Here is a 21,228-nt window from a genome sequence, read left to right as displayed (position 1 = left end):
CTCCATTTGGAGCCGGCTCCTGTGTTGCGGCCGAGATCCCCGCTGTGCCGGCGGGCGGAAACCAGGTTTCCGACCACCGACCCAGCGGGGATCTCCAAATAGGCCCAGCGGGAGTGCGGCTGCATTGGCGGCCGCCCGGCGGTTTCAACTTGAAGCCAAGGTTGAAATGAGGGCCATAATCTCCCCAGGCCTAAAACCAAAATTAATGTGTCCCTGTGTAATGTAACTGATGCTTATGTTAAGCACTCTAGCACCCCAGTACCCTCTGGTCAAGTTTGCACTATTTAAAACTAAAAAAAAACTAAAAAAGTGTTTTGCACACTTCTATCATTGGGCTATACTTGGGCTACATTTGGGTGATATTTGTGGTACATTGGGCTTTTTTCTCTGGTGGCCATCTTGGGAGACCTATTTGTTTTGAAACTCCCTCATTTCCTAATGTACTGCAGTATTCTCATTAGAAAATGCTTTCAGTTTTTCTTTTCAATTCCATCAAGATGGCGTTCAGATGTGCCACACTTCTGGCATAAAATCAGTTAGCATTCTAGTTACTCATTAGAACACTTTAATGAAGCAGCTGATCACCAGGGAGTTAACTGCAGTCTGCTGCTGGTGTTGAAAACACATGTTTCAGTCTACATGTCAGAATGTTGTCTTGAAATAGAAGAGGAAGATATTTGAGAACTCACTTAAAATGTGTCCCAATTTTTCTTTCTATAGCATAAACTATGACAAAATGCCACCATCATTGTGTTCATTTCTAAATTTAAATGTTTTAAGCTTCACCAGTTTGATTCAATTAAGATGGCTTCAGGCGTGCCACACTTTTGTCGTATGTGAGACTGTTAGCACTCTAGTTGTGCTTTAGAACACTCTAAAAGGCTGAAGTAGAAGAACACAAGGGATTCAACAGACAGAATGTTCCTCTTGGAAGTATATGTTTTAATGAGAATGTCAGACTTCCTTCTCATATGGTTGAAAAAGATAGTGTGAATTTACAGAAAATATGCTCTCATTTTAGCTTCTTGATGACCTTCCATAACCCCAATGGGAAAATCATGAGAAACAGTTTTCTTTCAAACATGATTCATGGAATCCCAGCAGAAAGCTCTTTCACGAAGTAAAATCACCTTAGAACACACCACAACACCTAAAATTAGTAGGGTGCCTCCAACAAATGATTTATATTGTTACTAACATCTGTTAACACCTTTAAACAATCTCCTTTTTGTGACCCTCAAAACCTGCCATTCACCACAATGCATTTCAGTGAGCTCCAAGTCCCAGAGTCTTGTAACAGCAAACGGCTGCCCCAGCATATATATATATATATATATATATATATATATATATATATATATATATATATATTTAGATTCAGAGTTATTGAAGGTTAAATAATATAGATATATAGGGACACGTCATATATGGAGGGGGGATCAAGGCTCTGATTGGCTGGCTCCACATCGGCTGGGGGTTGGGGGAGGCGAGGAGAAGAGTGCAACAACACACTAGGAGTCAGGATACAGGTATCCTTACCCAATAGGACACATAGAGGGGTCCCTTAAGGACCCCTCATGGGTACAAAATTGCCCTTTTTATTTTTAGTGTCATCCGCGGATCCATGGATCTAGAGAAAAAATGAAAAAATAAAATCACCCACGGTATCCAACCTCATGCCTTTGACCATGCTCGGCTTGGGTTTGGGTGCATGCAGGAGGGTTGAGTGTTGCCCTTTGGTCGTGGGTACTGCTGGTTATAATCTGATAGAGACATCAAGCCGCAGATTCCTTAACTTAGAATCTTCCCCAGGCGCCAGCACAGATCTGGAAACTTTTACCTATAGTGTGTCTTCAGTACAGGGAGTCGCATAACTCCGTAATGAGGTAATCTGTTGGATGTGATGTCAATAGAGTCCATATAACTCCCAGCCGACTCGCTAACATCAGTTTCTTCTTTTCTGCGCTTGAAACGCGGATCCAGAGACGGTTGTTATGGCTGTTTTTTAGTCTTCTACAACATTTTCATAATCTTGGAGCAGTGTGCTTCCTATATCTCCGGGGATTAAACCCTCTGGTCCAGTGGACAGCAGATGTCGGCTACGGACCTCCATTCAGTGTGCATGTGGTGCCTGGGTGCGCACCATGATGCCGAGGACTGCGGCTCCTCTCAGCGACTTAGCATGAAGGCTGTCTGTGAGTGTCGGATGAAGTTTGTTGCAACGCAGATGTCGCAATCTCGGTCTTCCCATCACATGATGTCGCCTTCTCCGTCTGACGTCCGTTCATGGGGCCATTCGAGGTGTCAGTCTCATGGACGCTATTCTCCGTCAACGTCCAAAGGTAAGTCTCACAAGCGGTCAAGGCCTCAGCAGTTACCAAACTCACCGCTTTTGACCTCCCGTCATTCCAAGGCTGAGTAGACAGGGTCCGGGTCTGCTCCGCATCTTCTCCCTTTCCAGCAGTTTGGATGACTCTAGACCAGATGCGTGCATCTTATTCTTCCCTTCACGCAATCTTTGGTCAGTCACCCCCCCTCTGGAGCGCCTGTTGCTCCCAAGGATGTGCAAAGCGCTTTAACTGTGTCCGCACAGGTGGGTTCGTCCTCTGCTTCGGTTCGTCCTTCAGAGTCAGTTGAAGCAACTGTTATGGCACCGGTGCACAGCTCTTCAGGGTTCCGACCTTTGGCACTGGTGTCCAATCAACCGACTCCTTCTCTGCGTTGTATGTCAATGCCGGACAACGTTGGGAATGGCACCGGTCATACCTTTACAAGACTTCACTCCTGTTGTTTCCTGTTGCAGATGATGGTGAAGAGGCCTCATGCCTATTTTCCTCTCGGGTCTTGCTACGAAAGCAAGTTTCTCTTTTGCGGACATGCTAAAGAGTGTTGCAGAGGTGTTAGGTCTAACCCTTCTCTTAATGGAGTTGACCTCAGATCCCTTAATTGATATACTCCATCAAAGCCAGACGGGTGTTGAACCAGTGCTTCGTGATAGTGAGGCACTACAAGATGTCTTGTTGGGTGCTAGATCTAAGCCTGCTACGGGGCCCCCTGTTGACCGGGATATATCCCACAGGCATGGCCCTGTCCCTGGTGATACACCTTGTTTGATAAGACATCCTACTCCTCTCAGTTTAGTGGCACAGGCCGCTTTAACTTTCCCTGATATAGAGTCCCTCCCCCATACTTCTCCTGCTGGAGAGTCCAGGAGTCTTGATGTCTGTGGCAGGCTTATGAGGCTTATTTTTTGCTCCACACGTTCTGCTCTATGTTCTGTAAACACGTCTTGTATTCTTGGACGTTTCTCTCATTCATAATGGGACTCTTTAGCGAACAGTTTACCCTCAGTTCCAGATAATGTCAGGACCACTCTTACTCCTATAATTCAGGACAGGCGGAATGCGGGTAAATTAATAATTTGCTGTGGCATGGATTGCACTGACTCAGTGGGTCGAGCTGTAGCTTCCTCAGTTGCGCTATGTCACAGTGCCAAGTTACTTACCTCAGGGTTCTCGAAGCCAATCCAATTTACATTACTGGACATGCCATTTAATGGCGCCCATTTGTTTGGTGCAAAGGCTGACTTGGCTTTGAGGTGTTTTCGAGACAGTAGGAGTGGAGCAACAAGTTAACTTTGTTTCTCTATCCTTTGGCTTGTTCATCACTAGTGTGCTGTTACTTGTTCTTCAGTGTTCCACATGTCAGTCTTGCTTCTGCAGGGCTGTGAGCCTTTCAGTTATCCCATTATGGAGCAGCTGAGTTTCCCTGGCCTTTCATTGCAATAATGTGGTCCTCTGAAACCCAATGGAGGTTTTCATGTCTGATGTTTAAGGCTTCTTTCTTTATCATCATTACTTGATATAAAATAATGATTTATGCTTCAAATTAGAAGATGTTACTAACTCTTTGGGTGTTGTATAACGCTAAGTGTTGTTCTCTACTTCTCCTTGTACTGTCAAATAGGTTAACTGTTGTCTTAACTTTTTAGTGGGTACATTTATTTTTCCTGTAATATGACTATCTTCTTCAGGACTTTCAGACCTTCCTTGTTGTGGTCTTATAAGGTTTATTTTACGTATACCTTGAAGTCTACATATATTTGTCACTTTGGTGTTTGCTTAGTCTGTTATGTAGACTTCTAGTCGTATGACCTATTTGGGAGTTGTTTTACATTTTTTGTAGGACTTCCTTCCTTTAGAAGGATTTACGTCTTCTGTATGAGGGTATTTTATCTTTCATATTTGAGAAGATTAAGTCTTGATACCTCTGATAGGTACACTTGCTTTCATTTACATGACTATTGTAGTTGAATTCACACTTTGAGGTGTGTTGTTATTGGAAGTATTCGTCAAACGTGGACAGATTCTTTTCTTAGAATCTGGTCAATTTTGTAGTTTTCATCATTGAGGGACTATCTGATAGAGACTTCTAGCTGCAGCTTCCTTACCTTAGAATTCCCTGGCGTCAGCTTCGAATCCGGAGTTTTTTGTGAGCAGTACCCTGCGTGCGCGCCGTCAGACGGCGTCGTTCGGATCCGCGTGCGTCGACCAGCTCCGCGTGCGTCGTCAGCGTCGTTGTAGTCGTCTATGACGTCACAGTTGTCTATATAGACGCCGTCTCGGCGCGCGTACGTCAGTTCTTTTCCTTCCGCGCCGGTTAAGCGCAGTTTTGGAAAGAGCTACCCTGCTTCGACGGTTTCTCGAAGTTTTTTTAACTGTTTGGAGTCATGTCTTCGAGAAAGACAGGATTCAAGCCATGTGGTGCGTGTCATCCCACCATGTCGGTGACGGATCCGCACCGAGTTTGTCTTTGGTGCTTGGACAAGGACCATGATTCCACCTCGTGCTCCGATTGTCGGGCCATGGCGCCGAAGGCCTTGAGGGAGAGATCCCTTAAGCTTCTTGCGGCCCGACATTCGTCTTCGGTCGGCGCGACTCCGCGGAGGTCATGGTCTCGCAGTAGGAGGAGGTCGCGGCACCGCTCCCGGAGCCCCAAGTCCTCTTCCTTGCACTCGAGGTCATCGTAAAGTAAGAGGCACAAGAAGAAGAAGCTACCCCTCATTGATGTCACCTTAGGCTGTCGACCGATGAGGCGTCTAGGGAACGTCGTCGTTCCGAGCGCAGTTCTGCGGAGCCATCGCCAGGGTCGACTCCGCATCTTCCCCCCTTTCTGGGGACCGGATCGACCCCCGCTCAAATTAAAGAATTTTACGAGGCCATGTGTCTCGTCTACGAGCGGGCTGTACCCTCGGGTGGGTCAGCAGGGGCCCCTTCGGATTCGACGCCGGCGGCTTCGGCCTCAGCGCCGTTGGGGACCTCAGGATCCGATAACGGATCTGGACCGGCGCCGGTTTCTCACAGTCAACCTCCTTCGGTGCCGGGTCCGACGTCGACGATTCCGCCACCGGCACCCACCGGTGGCAGCCCCATCCTTATTCCGGATGATCCGGAGCGACGTCGTACGACGTCGACTCCGACTTCGATGGAGCCGATTCGGCCCAGATCATTGTCTGAGCATTATTTGGAACAGCCAGAAGCAGGAGAGGAATGGGAGGGGTCTGAGGACCCTTTAGAATCAGGATTGCAACAGGACTGGTATGTGGATCTAGGGGAGGCCAGTGGACTGGACACATCTCCAGATACTGGTATGCTCACTCCTCCTAATGTGGCTACGGAGGAGGGGGCTTCTTTCGCTATGGTGGTGCATAGGGCAGCTGAGGTCTTGGACCTAGATTTGCCTACGGTGCCAGTCAGGACAAATATCCTAACAGAAGTGCTTCTGCCGGGGGTGTCAACATCGGAACCGTTGTTGCCCTTCAATGAGGCTCTTACAGACGTCCTTCTGGGTACGTGGTCCAAACCCAGCACAGGGGCTCCTGTGAATAGGACGGTCGGCCGCCGCCATAGACCCGCTCCCAGCGACCCTAGTTTCCTGACACAATACCCCACTCCTGAGAGCTTGGTTGTCCAAGCCTCTACTTCACGTGGTGCCTTCCCTTCCGCTCCCCCGGATAGGGAATCCAAGAGGCTGGATCAGCTTGGGAAGAAGATGTTTTCTTCCTCCAGCCTGCAATTGAGGTCTGTAAACACCTCTTGCCTATTGGGCCGTTATTCCCATACTTTATGGGATACGGTGGTGCAAGTGCTGCCCCAGGTCCCGTAGGGCGTACGGGACACTCTCACCCAGGCTGTAAAGGATGGGAGAGATGCAGCCAAGTTTACAATCCGGTGTGGCTTGGATACGACCGACTCGCTGGGCAGAGCGATTTCATCGTCAGTGGCCCTTCGTCGCCACGCCTGGCTACGTTCTACTGTTTTTTTCAGGGGATGTCCAGTCCAGCTTGATGGACATGCCCTTTGATGGCTCTCGCCTTTTTGGTGAAAAGGCAGACTCTGCGCTTGAGAGGTTCAAGGATTCTCGAGCCACGCCAGATCCTTGGGCCTTTCAACGCCGGCACGACAGCGGTCTGTTTTTCACCCCTTCCGAGGCAGCCACAATTTAGCCACCGTCCTCAGGCTTCACAGCATCCCGGAAGAGTATGTGGTCGTGGTACCATCAGACCCAGAGTGTCTGGCCAGAGGTCGACCGCCACACAGCCCCCCTCCACTGCGCCCAAGCCCTCCTAGTGTGGTTCTGCGGGATCACGTCCGTCCAGTGGGAGGGAGGATTCGTTTTCATCTCCCTCACTGGCTTTCCATCACCACGGACAAGTGGGTCCTGCAGATCATACGGAAGGGCTACTCCCTTCCCTTCCAGTCTTTCCCTCCTTCTATCCCTCCGACAAAGGAATGGCTGATGGAGGACCATTTAGCTTTGCTCCGCGAGGAAGTTTCGGCTCTTTTGGCCAAGGGAGCCATAGAAAGAGTCCCGATATCAGAAGTAGACAGTGGTTGTTATTCCTGCTACTTTCTGATTCCCAAAAAGAAAAAAGGCCTTCGCCCTATTTTGGATTTAAGGGACGTCAATCTCTTCCTCAAGAAGGAGAAATTCAAGATGCTCACTCTTGCTCAGGTTTTGCCTGCCCTAGACCAAGGAGACTGGATGGTAGCGTTGGATTTGCAGGATGCGTATTTCCATATTCCTATCCTGCCAAGCCACAGGCGTTACCTGCGGTTCAAGGTGGGCCACGAACACTTTCAGTTTACTGTGCTTCCTTTCGGTCTCACCAGTGCCCCTCGGGTGTTCACAAAGGTGATGGCGGTGGTGGCAGCTCATTTGCGCAGGTCAGGGATTTCAGTCTTCCCCTACCTGGACGATTGGCTGTTGAAGGCTCCTACGCCCCAGGCTCTCGTCACCCACCTCCAGACGACGGCGGACCTCCTGCATTCTCTGGGGTTCACTATAAATGTGCCGAAGTCACACCTGACTCCCTCTCAGAAGCTCTCTTTCATCGGAGCTGTTCTGGACACAGTGCAGTATCGGGCTTATCCTCCCGATCAGCGGGTTCAGGATATTCAGGTTATGATTCCGATGTTTCGGCCTCTATCCTGGATCTCAGTGAGACAGACTCTGAGGCTGCTGGGACTCATGGCTTCCTGCATCCTGTTGGTCAAGCATGCCACATGGCGCATGAGGGCTCTGCAGTGGGACCTGAAGTTCCAATGGGCACAGCATCAGGGAAATCTTACCGACGTAGTTCAGATCTCGGAGAGGACTGCGGAAGATCTGCAGTGGTGGCTAGTGAACTGCGAGTGGGTCAAGGGCAGACCCCTCTCCCTTCCCCAACCAGATCTAACGGTAGTGACAGATGCGTCACTTCTGGGATGGGGCGGCCATCTAGGGGAGGTGGAGATCAGAGGTCACTGGTCTCCGGTGGAATCCGGGCTCCACATCAACTTGTTGGAGCTTCCGGCGATCCGGCTAGCATTAAAAGCATTTCTTCCTGTTGTGAAAGTGAAGGTGGTGCAGGTGTTCACGGACAACACTACTGCAATGTGGTACTGCAACAAGCAGGGCGGTGTGGGGTCGTGGACCCTTTGTCAAGAGGCTTTACGCCTCTGGACATGGCTGGAACAGCAGGGCATGACCCTGGTGGTTCAACACCTGGCAGGTTCTCTGAACGCCAGAGCAGGCAAACTCAGCCGAAAATGCTTAGAGGATCACGAATGGTGTCTCCATCCGGAGGTGGCGCAAGGACTCTTTCAGCAGTGGGGAGAGTCTTGGTTAGATCTGTTCGCCTTCGCAGAGAACACGCAATTTCATCAGTTTTGCGCGTTGGAGTTTCCAAGGGGGCTATCGCTAGGCGGCGCTTTTCGTCGCGAGTGGAGTTCAGGCCTCCTGTACGCCTTTCCGCCTATACCACTTCTGCCCAGAGTTCTCAAGAAAATCAAGAACGACCGGGCACAAGTAATCCTTGTGACTCCGCATTCGGCAGGGAGAGTTTGGTATCCAGAGCTTCTCAAAATGAGCATCGGTCATCCAATCAGGCTGCCTCTTCGGGAGGATCTTCTGTCGCAGCAGCAGGGGAAGGTTCTCCACCCGAACCTGTCAACTCTTCGCCTTCATGCGTGGAGATTGAGCTGCGACAGTTGATGGTTTATGACCTCCCTCACGAGGTCTGTAATGTCATTCTGGCAGCCAGGCGTCCCTCTACTGAGTCGATCTACACCTGCCGTTGGAAACATTTTGTTTCTTATTGTTCAGAGAGGTCTATTGATCCTCTTTCTTCTTCTCTGTCTAACATCCTTTTGTTTATTTTGTCTCTCGCCCAGCAGGGTTCCTCCTTGGGGACTCTCAAGGGCTATCTTGCAGCCTTATCGGCTTTTCTTCAGTTGCCTGATCAACCATCTCTGTTTAAATCACCTATAGTACAGAGATTTTTGAAAGGGCTTGTACATCTGTTCCCGCCTGTGCCTTTCGTTATGCCCCAGTGGGATCTTAATCTGGATCTTACCTTCCTTATGTGTGCTCCTTTCGAGCCCTTGCATAACTGTCCTCTTCGGCTGCTCACTATTAAGACAGCCTTTTTGGTGGCAATTACATCTGCCAGGAGAGTGAATGAGCTGCAGGCTTTATCTTCTAAATCCCCTTATCTAATGATATATCCTGACAAGGTGGTGTTAAGAACTCGTGCCTCTTTTCTCTCCAAGGTGGTGACCCCTTTCCATCTGGGTCAAAGTATCACCCTGCCCACCTTCTTTGCTCCACCGCATCCCTCTAAGAAAGAGCAGCGTCTCCATCGACTGGACCCAAAAAGATCGTTATCATTCTACCTTGACCGCACTAAAGAGTTCCGGGTGGATGACCAACTCTTTGTGGGGTATGTTGGTGCAAAGAAGGGTCGGGCAGTACAGAAACGATCCATTTCGCGCTGGGTCGTTCTCTGTATAAAAATATGCTACGCTTTGGCGAAGAAGCAGCCTCCTGAGGGCTTGAGAGCTCATTCCACTAGGGGGAAAGCTGCTACCACTGCATTAGCACGTGGCGTACCGGTGGTGGACATATGTCAGGCCGCAACGTGGGCTTCTTTACACGCGTTTGCGAAGCACTACTGCCTGGATAGCCAGGTGAGGAGGGAGGGGCATTTTGCCTGTTCTGTCTTGCAGGACTTCCTTATATAAAAAAATAAAAAAAAATCTCCTTCAGACCCACCACCATGGGTTATAGCTTAGGTATCTATTCTAAGGTAAGGAAGCTGCAGCTAGAAGTCTCTATCAGATGAACAAGTTACTTACCTTCGGTAACAAAGTATCTGGTAGAGACTCTATCTAGCTGCAGATTTCTTACACCCGCCCAAGCCTCCCCGCTCTGGGGAAATTTTTTCTCATGTGCATATGTGTATATATATATATATATATATATATGTTTCATTTTGGCAACTTTTGCCTTTCTTACAGGCATGATAGTGTTTTTCTCCAAACAGTCAAAGAGGTTAAAAGTGTATTGGTTGGTTCTTCCATGACTCTGTGCTTCTGGCGCGGGAAGTTGTGGAAAAGAACTGACGTACGCGCGCGGAGACGGTGTCTATATAGACAACCGTGACGTCATAGACGACTCCAGCGACGCACGCGGAGCTGGTCAACACACACGGATCCGAACGACGCCGTCCGACGACGCGCGCGCAGGGTACTGCTCACATAAAACTCCAGATTCGAAGCTGATGCCAGGAAATTCCGGATTCAAAGCTGACACCAGGGAATTCTAAGGTAAGGAATCTGCAGCTAGATAGAGTCTCTACCAGATACTTATATGCCAAATGACTTGTATTATTCTCTTCATTGGGGACAACAGTATGTTTTCTCTGCATGGGACATTGGGATATACCTTTACATAGCAGGAGGTTCTCCTCCATGGCAGGTTATGCTACTCTGTGTTCCAACAGCGTAGAGCATGCAAATTTGGTTTACATTTAGGAACAGATAGATGTATATCCACTAGCTCAGTGGGCGCTAATATCATGTTAGTCTTTGTTATCCATGTTTTTCTTTCTCTTTATGATATCAATGCTGTGGTAATCCGCAGTCTTGCTGAAATGTTCGTACATGGGTTTTCATTCCATTAAAGGAGCAAGTAGTTTAACCTTCGCCTTTAACACTGTTCGCTCATGTTTTCATGGCTTTTCTTAATTCCATGTTTTTTATTGTTACTGACTCCTAATCAGTGCTTTCTCTGAGAAATCTTTGGTAGTGCAATATGTTAAGGCTTACATACATTCTTGTGGATGCCGGTCTCTTACATTTCTCTAGACCGCTTGTGTTCTCAGAACATAGCCGCTCATACTGCATGGTGCGATATGGGTGGTTATAAGGGGTTGGGTGCAATCCTGGCTGTAGGCCAGGCCTTGCGACCAAACTCCACTTCACACAGCCAAAAGCAGTGCACTGCGGGGGTTGGAATAATGTATAGTAATTAAAATTGCTTTCTGTTAAAAAAAACATAGAAATTCACTGCTAAACCAAAGATTACAGAGACGTTATAGTTAGGCTCTGAATTTACTCGTACAAAACCATAGAGTTCTTTTAACCAACTATAACTCACGCCCTAAGGTAACTATAACTCACACCTTCACTATGCACAGCAAATTACTCCACATATTATATCACTGATGAGATATTGTATGGCATCTTTGATATTATCACTGCAACATTTGCAATAAAAGTATTGATAAGAAAACTATGCATTGCAAGTGTGCGATTTATAGTTACCTTAGGGAGCAAGTTATAGTGACTTAAAAGAACTCTAACTTTAATTGCTGATTTTCTATGGTAAATATGTGTACACACACACACATATACACACATACACACGCACACACACGCACACACACAGTCCTTAAAGTGCATGTTTTCTCTACATTTAAGCTTTAGTTCTCATGTTCAGCTCTGTAGATAGAAGGTTTGGGATTTTTAAGATGTTATCATATATGTTGGTCCCGAGATGACTGCCAGCACTTCCTGGTTGAAGTGCTGGTAGTCAATCAGATCTCACCATGAGATGAGTCTCTGCCATGATATACACATTTATTTTTCCTTTAATAACTCCAAAACTACTAAACGGATTTACACAAATCACAAAATGGGCGCTTTCTGACCCAAAAGCTACCTTTCTGCTAAATTTGATGCAATTCTGCATAGCAGTTTGGGCTGTAATCATGTCTAAACATTCCTATGGAATATGCATGGAGAAATAGCATTTTGGGGCCCCCCTTTTTTCTCGGCCCCTGCTTGACAAATCACCCCAAAACTTTCAAGACAGCAGCTGAAGTGAAGGGCAAACTAGTTTTGAAAATTTTGTGAAGATTTGTTAAGCGGTGATAAAGTACCCTTGATGGAGAGTGAACTTTTTGTAGTCTTGTTGTCTTCTTCACAGAAGTCAACAAGATGTTATCAGCATGAAGACACTCGAGGAACAATCATATTGCCAAAATTACAGCCATAAAAGATCACTGGAGACATTACCTTGGAGTCCTTGATGCAGCTGTAGTGTAGAATATGCACTCTACGTTTTACTCAACGATACAGCACTTAATAATTAACCAGAAGAAAATACTCCGTTTAGGTAGCCGTTTTGTTCTAAGCAGGTCATGATCCATTCTAGCAGTAACACTAATTTCACAGAAACTAAAACTCAATGGGAAGCACATACAAATATAAACAAAGCAGATGCCCCGGTTGAAGCTCTGCTTCTGTAAAATTCAGTCATCCTAACTTCTTGCTCTTAGTCTTGGCCAAGGCAATGCAAATGTGTTTTGTCTGCAGTTCCACCTTGAAAAATTATCAGAGATCTTTGATAGAGGTGAATGCTTCATTGCTCTTTTGGAGCACAATATTTTCTGTAGTAACTGCGACGAGTGTGATTTTTCTTGTCATCTCCTGTTGAGAACAGAGCACGTCAGTCTCCCTTTTAGCTACTATGCGTAATCAAATGCACAAACTGACCTAGTAGTCCCATCCATTTGGCTGAAGGCCCTGCGTGGCTTGGGGTTGGACGCCTATGGGGGTGTTTGAGGCAGGGCCTGGCTGCAGGCCAGGACCTGCGGCCAAACCCTACCATGAACAGTGTGGGACTGGGTGTATGCGGGCAGTTGGAGGCATTGCCTGGCCCCCGGCCAGGTCCTGTGGCCTACCCCCGCTCTGCACAGCCAAAGGCTGTGTGCAGTGTGGGATTTGCAGCATGCAGGGATTTGCGTGCCCCCTTCGGACATGCGTGGATTGGGGCTGGATGCATGCGGGTAACTGGCTGCAGGGCCTGCAGCCAGGTCCTGAAGCCAACCCCCGGTGTGTTAAAAAAAATAAATTTGAAACTCGCAGAAAAAAAAAAAGTTTATAGGGACATTATAGTTAGGAATTATGATTTAAAAAACCTTAGAAATTCACTGAAAAAAGGGATGTTATAGTTAGGTTCTAAACATACGCACACAACACCATAGAAATTAAGCTGTTATAGTTAGAGTTATTTCAAGTTACTATAACTTGTGCCCTAAGGTAACTATAACTCACACCCTTGCCATGCACAGCTAAATACACCACATATTTCATCATTGACGACATCTTCTATTGAATCATTGGTATTATCACTACAATATTTGCAAAAAATTATTGATAAGAGAAAACTGTGCATGGCGGGATGCGAGTTCTAGCTACCTTAGGGCACGAGTTATTGTCAGTGAATAAATACCGTTGGAGATCCAAAGCGACATGTAGAACCAGATCCACATATGGAGATTCCATGGTTCTAGGTCTGGTTATAGGAGAACAGCTCTATCCTGGTGTATGACTTCTTGCTCTTTGATCATGGAATATTCTCCTACTTTGCCAGACACACCTCCTGCTAGAGTGTTTCCAGTGGATGTTCCCCTGACGTTTAATAACGTTTTGATAATGGGCGCCAGACACACCTCCTGCTAGAGTGTTTCCAGTGGATGTTTCCCTGATGTTTAATAACGTTTTGATAATGGGTGCAACCAAACTAAATGTAGACATCCCTATGACAATGACCACACTGTCTGCTAACTTTGAGACCCCGCGTTGCAGGGCAGTATAACAAGCATTACTTCCTCTTGTTCCGAATCTTCTGGAGCCTGCTATACATTTTCTGCCTACAGCATCCCTAAAGTCTGTTCCATCTCAGCCACATAAAAAATACAAACCTCCTGACCAGCACCACTTATTTCTCAAAGCTCATCCTCCCTCTGACTCAGTAAAGTGGCGGCGGCAAGAAAATACCACACTGTGGCTTCAACCTCTTCTGCCCCACCAGATTGCGCGAACAAGCAAATAGACACCATTGTCAAGAATATGTGTGGAACATGTGCATCATTCATGAAAGTAGGAAGTGCTTCTGCCTTGCTTGCAAGATATGACAGGTCCCTATGGGATTCAGTCAGCAGATTACTGAGAAACTACCTCAGAAGGCCAGGCATGTTTTTCAGGAAATCTTGAATGAAGGCAGCCTGGTCTCTAAGCTGATTATAAGTGCAGCATTGGATGCATCAGACCTAGCTGCGAATGGTTATTCTCATGGCATTTGTGCACAGAGGTCATCTTGGCTACAACTCACTTACCTTAAACCAGAGGTTCATCATAGGCTCATGAACTTTCCTTTTCGCAGATAATACACTTTTTGACAATCATGCTGACGAGGAGATGTCCAGAATAAAGACAGAAATTGACACACTCAAGGCTGTTGGTCTGGAATAGAGAAATGAATATCTTAGGAGTTGCAGACCTTACTATAGATGATTGTTTTCCTCAGACGGTCCAAGCCCTTCACTCATCTCAACAACAGCACCATTAGTAGTCAAGGCAACACTTTCATTTTCATAAACCAGAGAGGAAGAGGATCACAGCGACAGGATGCATCCACAGAAAAGCCTCCTACTAAGCAATGAGTCGTCACTTTCCCCATCTCTGTTCCTTGCTCCGGTGGGAGGGAATTATATCCAGGCATCTAGAAGAGTGGCACTTAATAACTTGTGTCTGATGATAAAATGCTCTTTATCAGTCAATCATCCAGGTAAGGATAAACAAAAATCTTTTGTTTCCTTAAGTAAGTTGTGACTACGGCCACACATTTGGAGAACGTTCTTGGAACTGACGTGAGGCAGAAAGGTAGAGCTTTGTATTGATAGTGTTGCGATCCTACTTTGAAGCAGAGAAAAATTTGATGCTTTATGGAAATGGGTTTGTGAAAGTAAGCATCTTGAAGATCTATCAAACACATCCAGTCTTCTTAATGCAGCTGTGGATAGATCTGCTGTAAGGCTAACATCCTGAACTTTTCTTTTCATATGCATTTGATCCGATCTAAAATGGGGTTGAACTCTTCCTTCGGTCCTTTCTTTCTCACCAGGGAAAAATTTGCCAGTTCCTTTTGGTGACATGGAACCTTACCTACAGCCTATTTTTGTAAAAGAATGTTGACTTCTTTCTGTAATAATTCTTTTTGATGTAATGATGCTTCTGCCCGTGGAACAGCAGAAGGAGGGAACTTGAACCGAAAAGAATATTCATTCTGAACAATACTCAAGACTCATTTGTTATTAATGAGACCCAGAACCCAGAAATGCCCTTGCCATCTAAATAACCGGACCCATCCTAAAAATACCCCTACCACGCCAATACCCATACCTACCCTAAAAACACCCTTGCCACCCAAATACCCTTACCCACCCTAAACCCTAAAAACACCCTTACCACCCAAGTACCCTTACCCACCCTAAACCCTAAAAACACCCTTACCATCCAAATACCCTTACCCACCCTAAACCCTAAAACACCCTTACCACCCAAACCGCTCAAAATAATCGTACCTCCAAATACCCTTACCTGCTCTAAACCCTAAAAATACCCCTACCACCCTGATACTCATCCACTCTAAACCCTAAAACTACCCTTACCACCCAAATGCCTTACCCACCCTAAACGCATTTTTTTTTCTTGCCATCCACATACATAAATACCCTTACCCATCCTACCCCCTAAAAAAAACCTTATCACCCAGTACTCTTACCCACTTCTAAACCGTAAAAATACCCTTACAACCCAATACCCTTACCATCCACTAAACCCTAAAAATACCCTTAGCCCCGAGTACCCATACCCACCATAAACCCTAGAAAAACCTTACCACCCATAAACCCTAACCAAGCCTAAATCCTAAAAAACCCTTAGAAGCCAATACCCTTACCCACCCCAAACCCTACAAATGCCCTTATATATAGATGTTTTCACTAAAAAACTAAAGTTAGAGGGACGTTATAGTTATGTTCAGATTTTACACGCACAAAACCATGGACATTCAACAGTTATAGTTACACTTATCTCAAGACACTATAACTCGTACTCTGATGTAACTGTAACTCGCGTCCCTGTCATGCGCAGATTTCTCATTAATAATTGTATTGCAAATGTTCGAGTTATATTATAAATGATATAATCGAAGATGCCATTAATGATGTAATATGTGGGATAAGTAGCAGTGTGTGGTAAAGACATAATGGTAAAGGTTGTTGGGCCGTGAGTTGGATGTAGCTTGGTTCCACTGGCACAGTGAGCACAGGACCCATGTCGGGGCATTGGTATATATGTTCAGCCTTTCATGTTAATTACTCCACCCATGTGAAAGGAATGTGTGTTTAAACATGAGGTATTGAAGTACCTTTGGCTGAGGGACCTCATGTATAGCTATAACCACAAACTGTCTTGCTATTTATACAGCTGTCTCTGCGGTAGCTCTTGACTCATTACCTCTTGCATGTCCCTGTACAGCTCCTTCATTTACTCCCTCCCAGTCTGTGCCTTTGTAGCCAGATCAGTGTGTCTCATGTTTGAATAAATAAGTGAGTGGGGTGGGGATGCATTTTTGTGTACCCCCTGTTGGTTGGAGTTAATTTGAGCAGAACTGCATGTGGCCTGCTGGTTGTAAAATCTACACCGAGCAAAAGGCCAATGGCACAGCCACTGTTGCCACATGGAACAAGATGTTGGTCTGTGTGCCCATCCCCTATGCGCTCAAATCAGCTCAGAAAGATGAGCCACATCCACTACAAGGGTCTCTTGAGTGGCTGAAACTTATTTGGACTAAATATACTTCATGGACAGGTACTACCTAAACCTTATCATAACAGTACATTCTGGCATGGCAATCTCTTTGATATCCACGAACAGTAGAATATCTCCTGATGTGTCTGATTCCCAGAGCACATTTTACAATATATTTTGTGTGAAAAATGTATTAAATAAAATTAAATATACTTGCCATAGACGTACAACCACTGAAGTACAAACACAAGAACATTCCCTTTGTAACCTGACTCTCTAATCAAGAGAGATGAGGTCTGTCTCAACTCTTTAGGCTATGGGCAACCCAGTTAAAATCGGGTACGTATTGGCAAGCATGTCAACCATACCATCTTACAGATCAATTATTTTTCTAAACCTATGCATCATGAAACAAAATACTACTTGTGTACATTGAGAAAAATAAGTAGGCTGAAATGCTTACAGATGAACGTCCGTGAACGCAGCTTACAACATAAACAACACAAGGACAAATATTTATATTTCCTTTTCATTCCATTTTTATATAACTTTTAATAGGAAGTCCCTTTTGGCAGCAGCATAGCACACCTGGAGGCTGACTTTAGCCAAACTAATTTGGTCTCCGAGCCCTTCCAACCTGAACATCTACGGGAGCTGGCATTTACTCCGGTGCATGCCCCAATAGTCGCCATGGGAACACAGACAGGAAGGTAAGCATGACGTTTTGAACACAATGTATTACAAAGTGATATTACATGCAGAATTCTTATGTGGCATGCAGTGTTTCATTGCAATTAGTATTGTTTTGAGTCTTGCTGGATAAATATACTTTTAGAGCTACTCAAAATAGCTCATTGCAGGATTGAACTGTCTGGGCAATGAGCATTTGTCCAGGCTCACAATTAATAAAGAACATATTATAATCAGCTTAGTGCCCTTTTTTTCATTTTATAAATATATAAAACACATTTTCACTAACCATGGATTCGATATGTGGTGCCATTCTTTCTGGTGGATGCTTTAACTGAAAAGTCTTGACCTAGTGAATATCCCGAGGCCCTGACCGGATCCAGAAGATTTTAACAGCAGAACTCCCACACACAGGTATCAGGCGTTGTGCAGCTCTGTGTCACCCTTGTTCTGCCCTGGAAGTGATTGTCAGAGCCGCACAAATGCACCACCTTTGCGTGCTGATGTCAATTAATTTCTTTCTGTACGTTCATACGTGGAACTGGAGCTAGTTCCCAACTTTTTTAGTCATTTGATGAGCTCTTTTTCCTCAAAAGTCTCTTTTTGCAGTGTCTCCTGCTAAAACTACTGGGTTCAAACTTTGTAGGGACTGTCACATACAGATGTCTAGAACAGATCCGCATGAGGTGAGTCTCAGGTGTCTGGGGTTGGACCTGGAACGTCTCCTCCTAAAACTACTGGGTTCAAACTTTGTAGGGACTGTCACAAACAGATGTCTAGAACATATCCCCATGAGGTGAGTCTCAGGTGTTTGGGGCTGGGCGATGACTGACGAATCCCAAAGCTTTCTGGGAACACAAAACCATGCTGTACTTTGCCGATGCCAAAGGAATTGGTGTAAGTTTGATTCCCACTCAAAATTGAGACTTCATACCCATTCCAGATATCCAGCTATGTGGGCCATTTCCACAACAGGTGTTCATCATGGTCCAAGTCTTCAGGTACTTCGAATAGGAAGTGCAAGAAGGCGAAGCAGGACATGTCCCATTCTCATCACTTTCTCCATGATAAGTCTTGAGGATGTCAGGGTATCTGAGTCTCATAACTGGTCTGTCATCTAGGAACCGATTCTACAACTGATCCCGCTGCACCCCGAATTTTCGGGGCTGTGGGTGACTTTGCAATAGATTGAGGCTTTTAGAGAAAGCTATTTTGTGAACTTATGATGCCCTTCTTGCGTTTTCTGGCACACCTTTAGACTTCACAGATCCACAGAAGCCTCCAATCAGATAACTGATGGCAGATCTGCCCATGGCACTACCTGTGCATCCTGAACTAATTTTGAGTTCAGCTCTGATATCGTAGCCAACTTGAAATCTGGCTCGAAGATTCATGCTGGTTCCACCTGAATTGACGAGGGCCCGATGCTAGAGGAGAATGCCATTCCTATTGTTGTTTCGACTCCGGAGTAATCCTTCTCAATCTCAGTCAAGGTTGTGTCCTGAAACAGTTCCAGACAATCAGTCCCAGTTCATTATGACTCTGTCAAAAATATTGTCTCACTCCAGCACTCAAACATTTTGGATTAGATTTTGAGCAAAGTCAACCAGCTTTGGGTGGTGATGGGGATGATGTGGATGAAATCCCCACACAATATGATGGCAGTTTCTATGTGGACCTTCAGAAGGCCAGTGGGTTGGACACTTCTTTCGAACTTGGGTTGTTCCCCGCCCCCGCCCCTTCCCCCCACTGACTCGGGAACCCCCAGCCCCTCATCTTCATCTTGGTGGTCATGCAGCTGAATTCCTTCACTTACAGTTACATGCTATTGAAGCAAACACCAGTATGCTCACAGAAGTTTTGCAACATCGTCAGGCTTTGCCTGAGTTCTTGTTCCCATTCAGTGATGGAGGAGCTCCAATGGCTTCTCTGGTGGTGTTCAAGTATCGTTCATGGATGCACCTTTTGATGGCTCACACTTATTTGGCAAGAATACCAACTCCATTTTGGAGTGCTTCACAGAAAGCAGTCACAGTGTGCTCCTTGGCCCTCCCTACACCTGCAGGCCAGTATCCCTAGCAGTTTTATCTCTTTCATAGCCTTTCCAGGTGTTTGGCTGATAGGCAACGCCAGGGCCAGTCACCCGACCAGCAGGTACCCAGGCCTTTCGCGGTTGGAGTACGGGATCCAGTGAACTATGTTCAGACCATTAGGGTCAGTGAACCTCCCTGACCTCTGCCCCTGTCTCATCTGATTCAGTAGTCCCTTAGCGGCACACAGCAGCCCTGTAGAATCACTCATCAGTCAGCAGGATCAGTCATTACTGTAGGGGTAGCAGAACATAACATCTGACAGATAACTCATACAGATGGTTAAATGGGCTACATCCTGCCTTTCTTTGTAGACCCGCCTCACCTTCTATCTACATCAGAGTGGCTTTTGGCTGAGCATTTTACTACAGGATGTACAGGCTCTTTGGCTAAAGGAGACATAGAGAGAGGCCTGGCCATGAAAATAGTGATTGGTTGTTACTCTGAATTTTTCCTAGTGCTGAAAAAGGATGAAACCAGTTGTCCTGTTTTAGATGTTTACCCTCAAATTTTTCCCATGTAAGGACAAATTCAAGAAGATTATGCTAGCTCAGGTTCTGTCTGTCCTGAATCCTGGAGACAGGATGGTAGTGTTGAACCTGCAGAATGCCTATTACCATGTTCCCGTCCGGCTGGCCCACAGACATTACTTACATTTAAGGTGAGTTATGTATTTTCAATTTGTTGTGCTCCTCTTCGTCCACAACTGTGCCCCTCGGGTGTCAACGAAAGTTATTGTGGTAGTTGCAGCATATCTTGAGAGGTCGGGCATACCAGTCTTATCCTACCTCAAAAACTGGCTGTTGAAGACTGGCTAGTTGTGGACCACCTTTAGACAGTGGCAAACTTTGTAACTGGGATTCAGTATCAATGTGCCAAAATCACACCTGACATCTTCACAGATGCTCCCATTCACAAGAGCCATCCTGGATATGATAATTTTTTAACCTTCCCTCCACACCAATGAGTCTTAAACAGTGGTTCCCAACCTGTGGTCCAGGGAACCCTGGTGGTCGGCGAAGCCTCCTCAGGTGGGCTGTGAATACTTAGATAATTAAATCACATTAACAGATTAGGTCCCCAGCTTTCAGTAATGACTCAATGGGGGGGGGGGTCCCTAGATTCCAATAAGGATTCAGTGGGGGTCCCCAGGGTCCAGTAATGATCAAGTGGGGGTTAATAGTGGGAACCACTGGTCTAGAATATTTGGGCTATGATTCCAGTGTTTCCGCCTTGTTCGTGTGTCTCAGTGAAAGTGACACCATTGCTTCTTGGCTTGTTGACTTCTTGCATCTTGCTTGTGACCATGCCAGGTGACATATGCGGGCTCTGCAGTTGGATCTGAAGTTTCAGTGGGCCTTGCACGAAGGGAACCTGCCAGATTCCATGTAGGTGTCTGAGGAGACCTCAAAAGATCGGCAGTGGTGGCAGCTTGACCACAAATGGACAAGCAGCAGAACCCTCTCCTTATACCACCCAGAGCTGATGGTGGTGACAGATGCATCATTGCTAGTTTGAAAGGTCATCTGGGAGAGGTGATGATCACAAGACTGGTCGAAAGCCGACTCCACATCAACCTGTTGGATTTGCTGGCCATTGGAAGCCTTCCTACTGTCTGTCAAAGGAAAGCTGGTTGAGGTACTCAAATTCTCAAAGACAGCATCACCACCATTTGGAGCTGCAACAAACAGGGCAGGGTAGGGTCTTGGGCCGGGTGCCAGGAGGCTCTTCGCCTATGGAACTGGCTGAAAAATCAAGGCATTTCGCTTGTCACACACCACTTGGCAAGATAGTTAAACGACAGGGCAGACAAACTCAGTCTGTGACACATAGGGGATTATGAATGGCATTTTACTCTGAAGTGACAGAGGGAGTCTTCCAGCAATGGGGGAGAACCCTGAAATGTTCTCTTCACAACCACTGAGATTGTACATTATCAGCTCTTTTGCAGCTGGCATTCCCAA

General features: G+C 46.1%; 1 protein-coding gene across 1 annotated transcript in view; it reads left to right on the top strand.

Moving 5' to 3' along the window:
* NPHP4 (nephrocystin 4) overlaps positions 1-21,228 on the top strand; it is a 952,546-nt gene that overhangs the window by 543,010 nt on the left and 388,308 nt on the right. Inside the window, exon 14 of the mRNA XM_069239971.1 lies at positions 17,043-17,194. Coding sequence (XP_069096072.1) covers positions 17,043-17,194 — 152 coding nt within the window. The remainder of the gene's footprint in view (positions 1-17,042; positions 17,195-21,228) is intronic.

Source organism: Pleurodeles waltl, chromosome 6, assembly GCF_031143425.1.
Source record: "Pleurodeles waltl isolate 20211129_DDA chromosome 6, aPleWal1.hap1.20221129, whole genome shotgun sequence".
Classification (NCBI taxonomy): domain Eukaryota; kingdom Metazoa; phylum Chordata; class Amphibia; order Caudata; family Salamandridae; genus Pleurodeles; species Pleurodeles waltl.
This window is presented reverse-complemented; position numbering and strand designations above follow the sequence as displayed.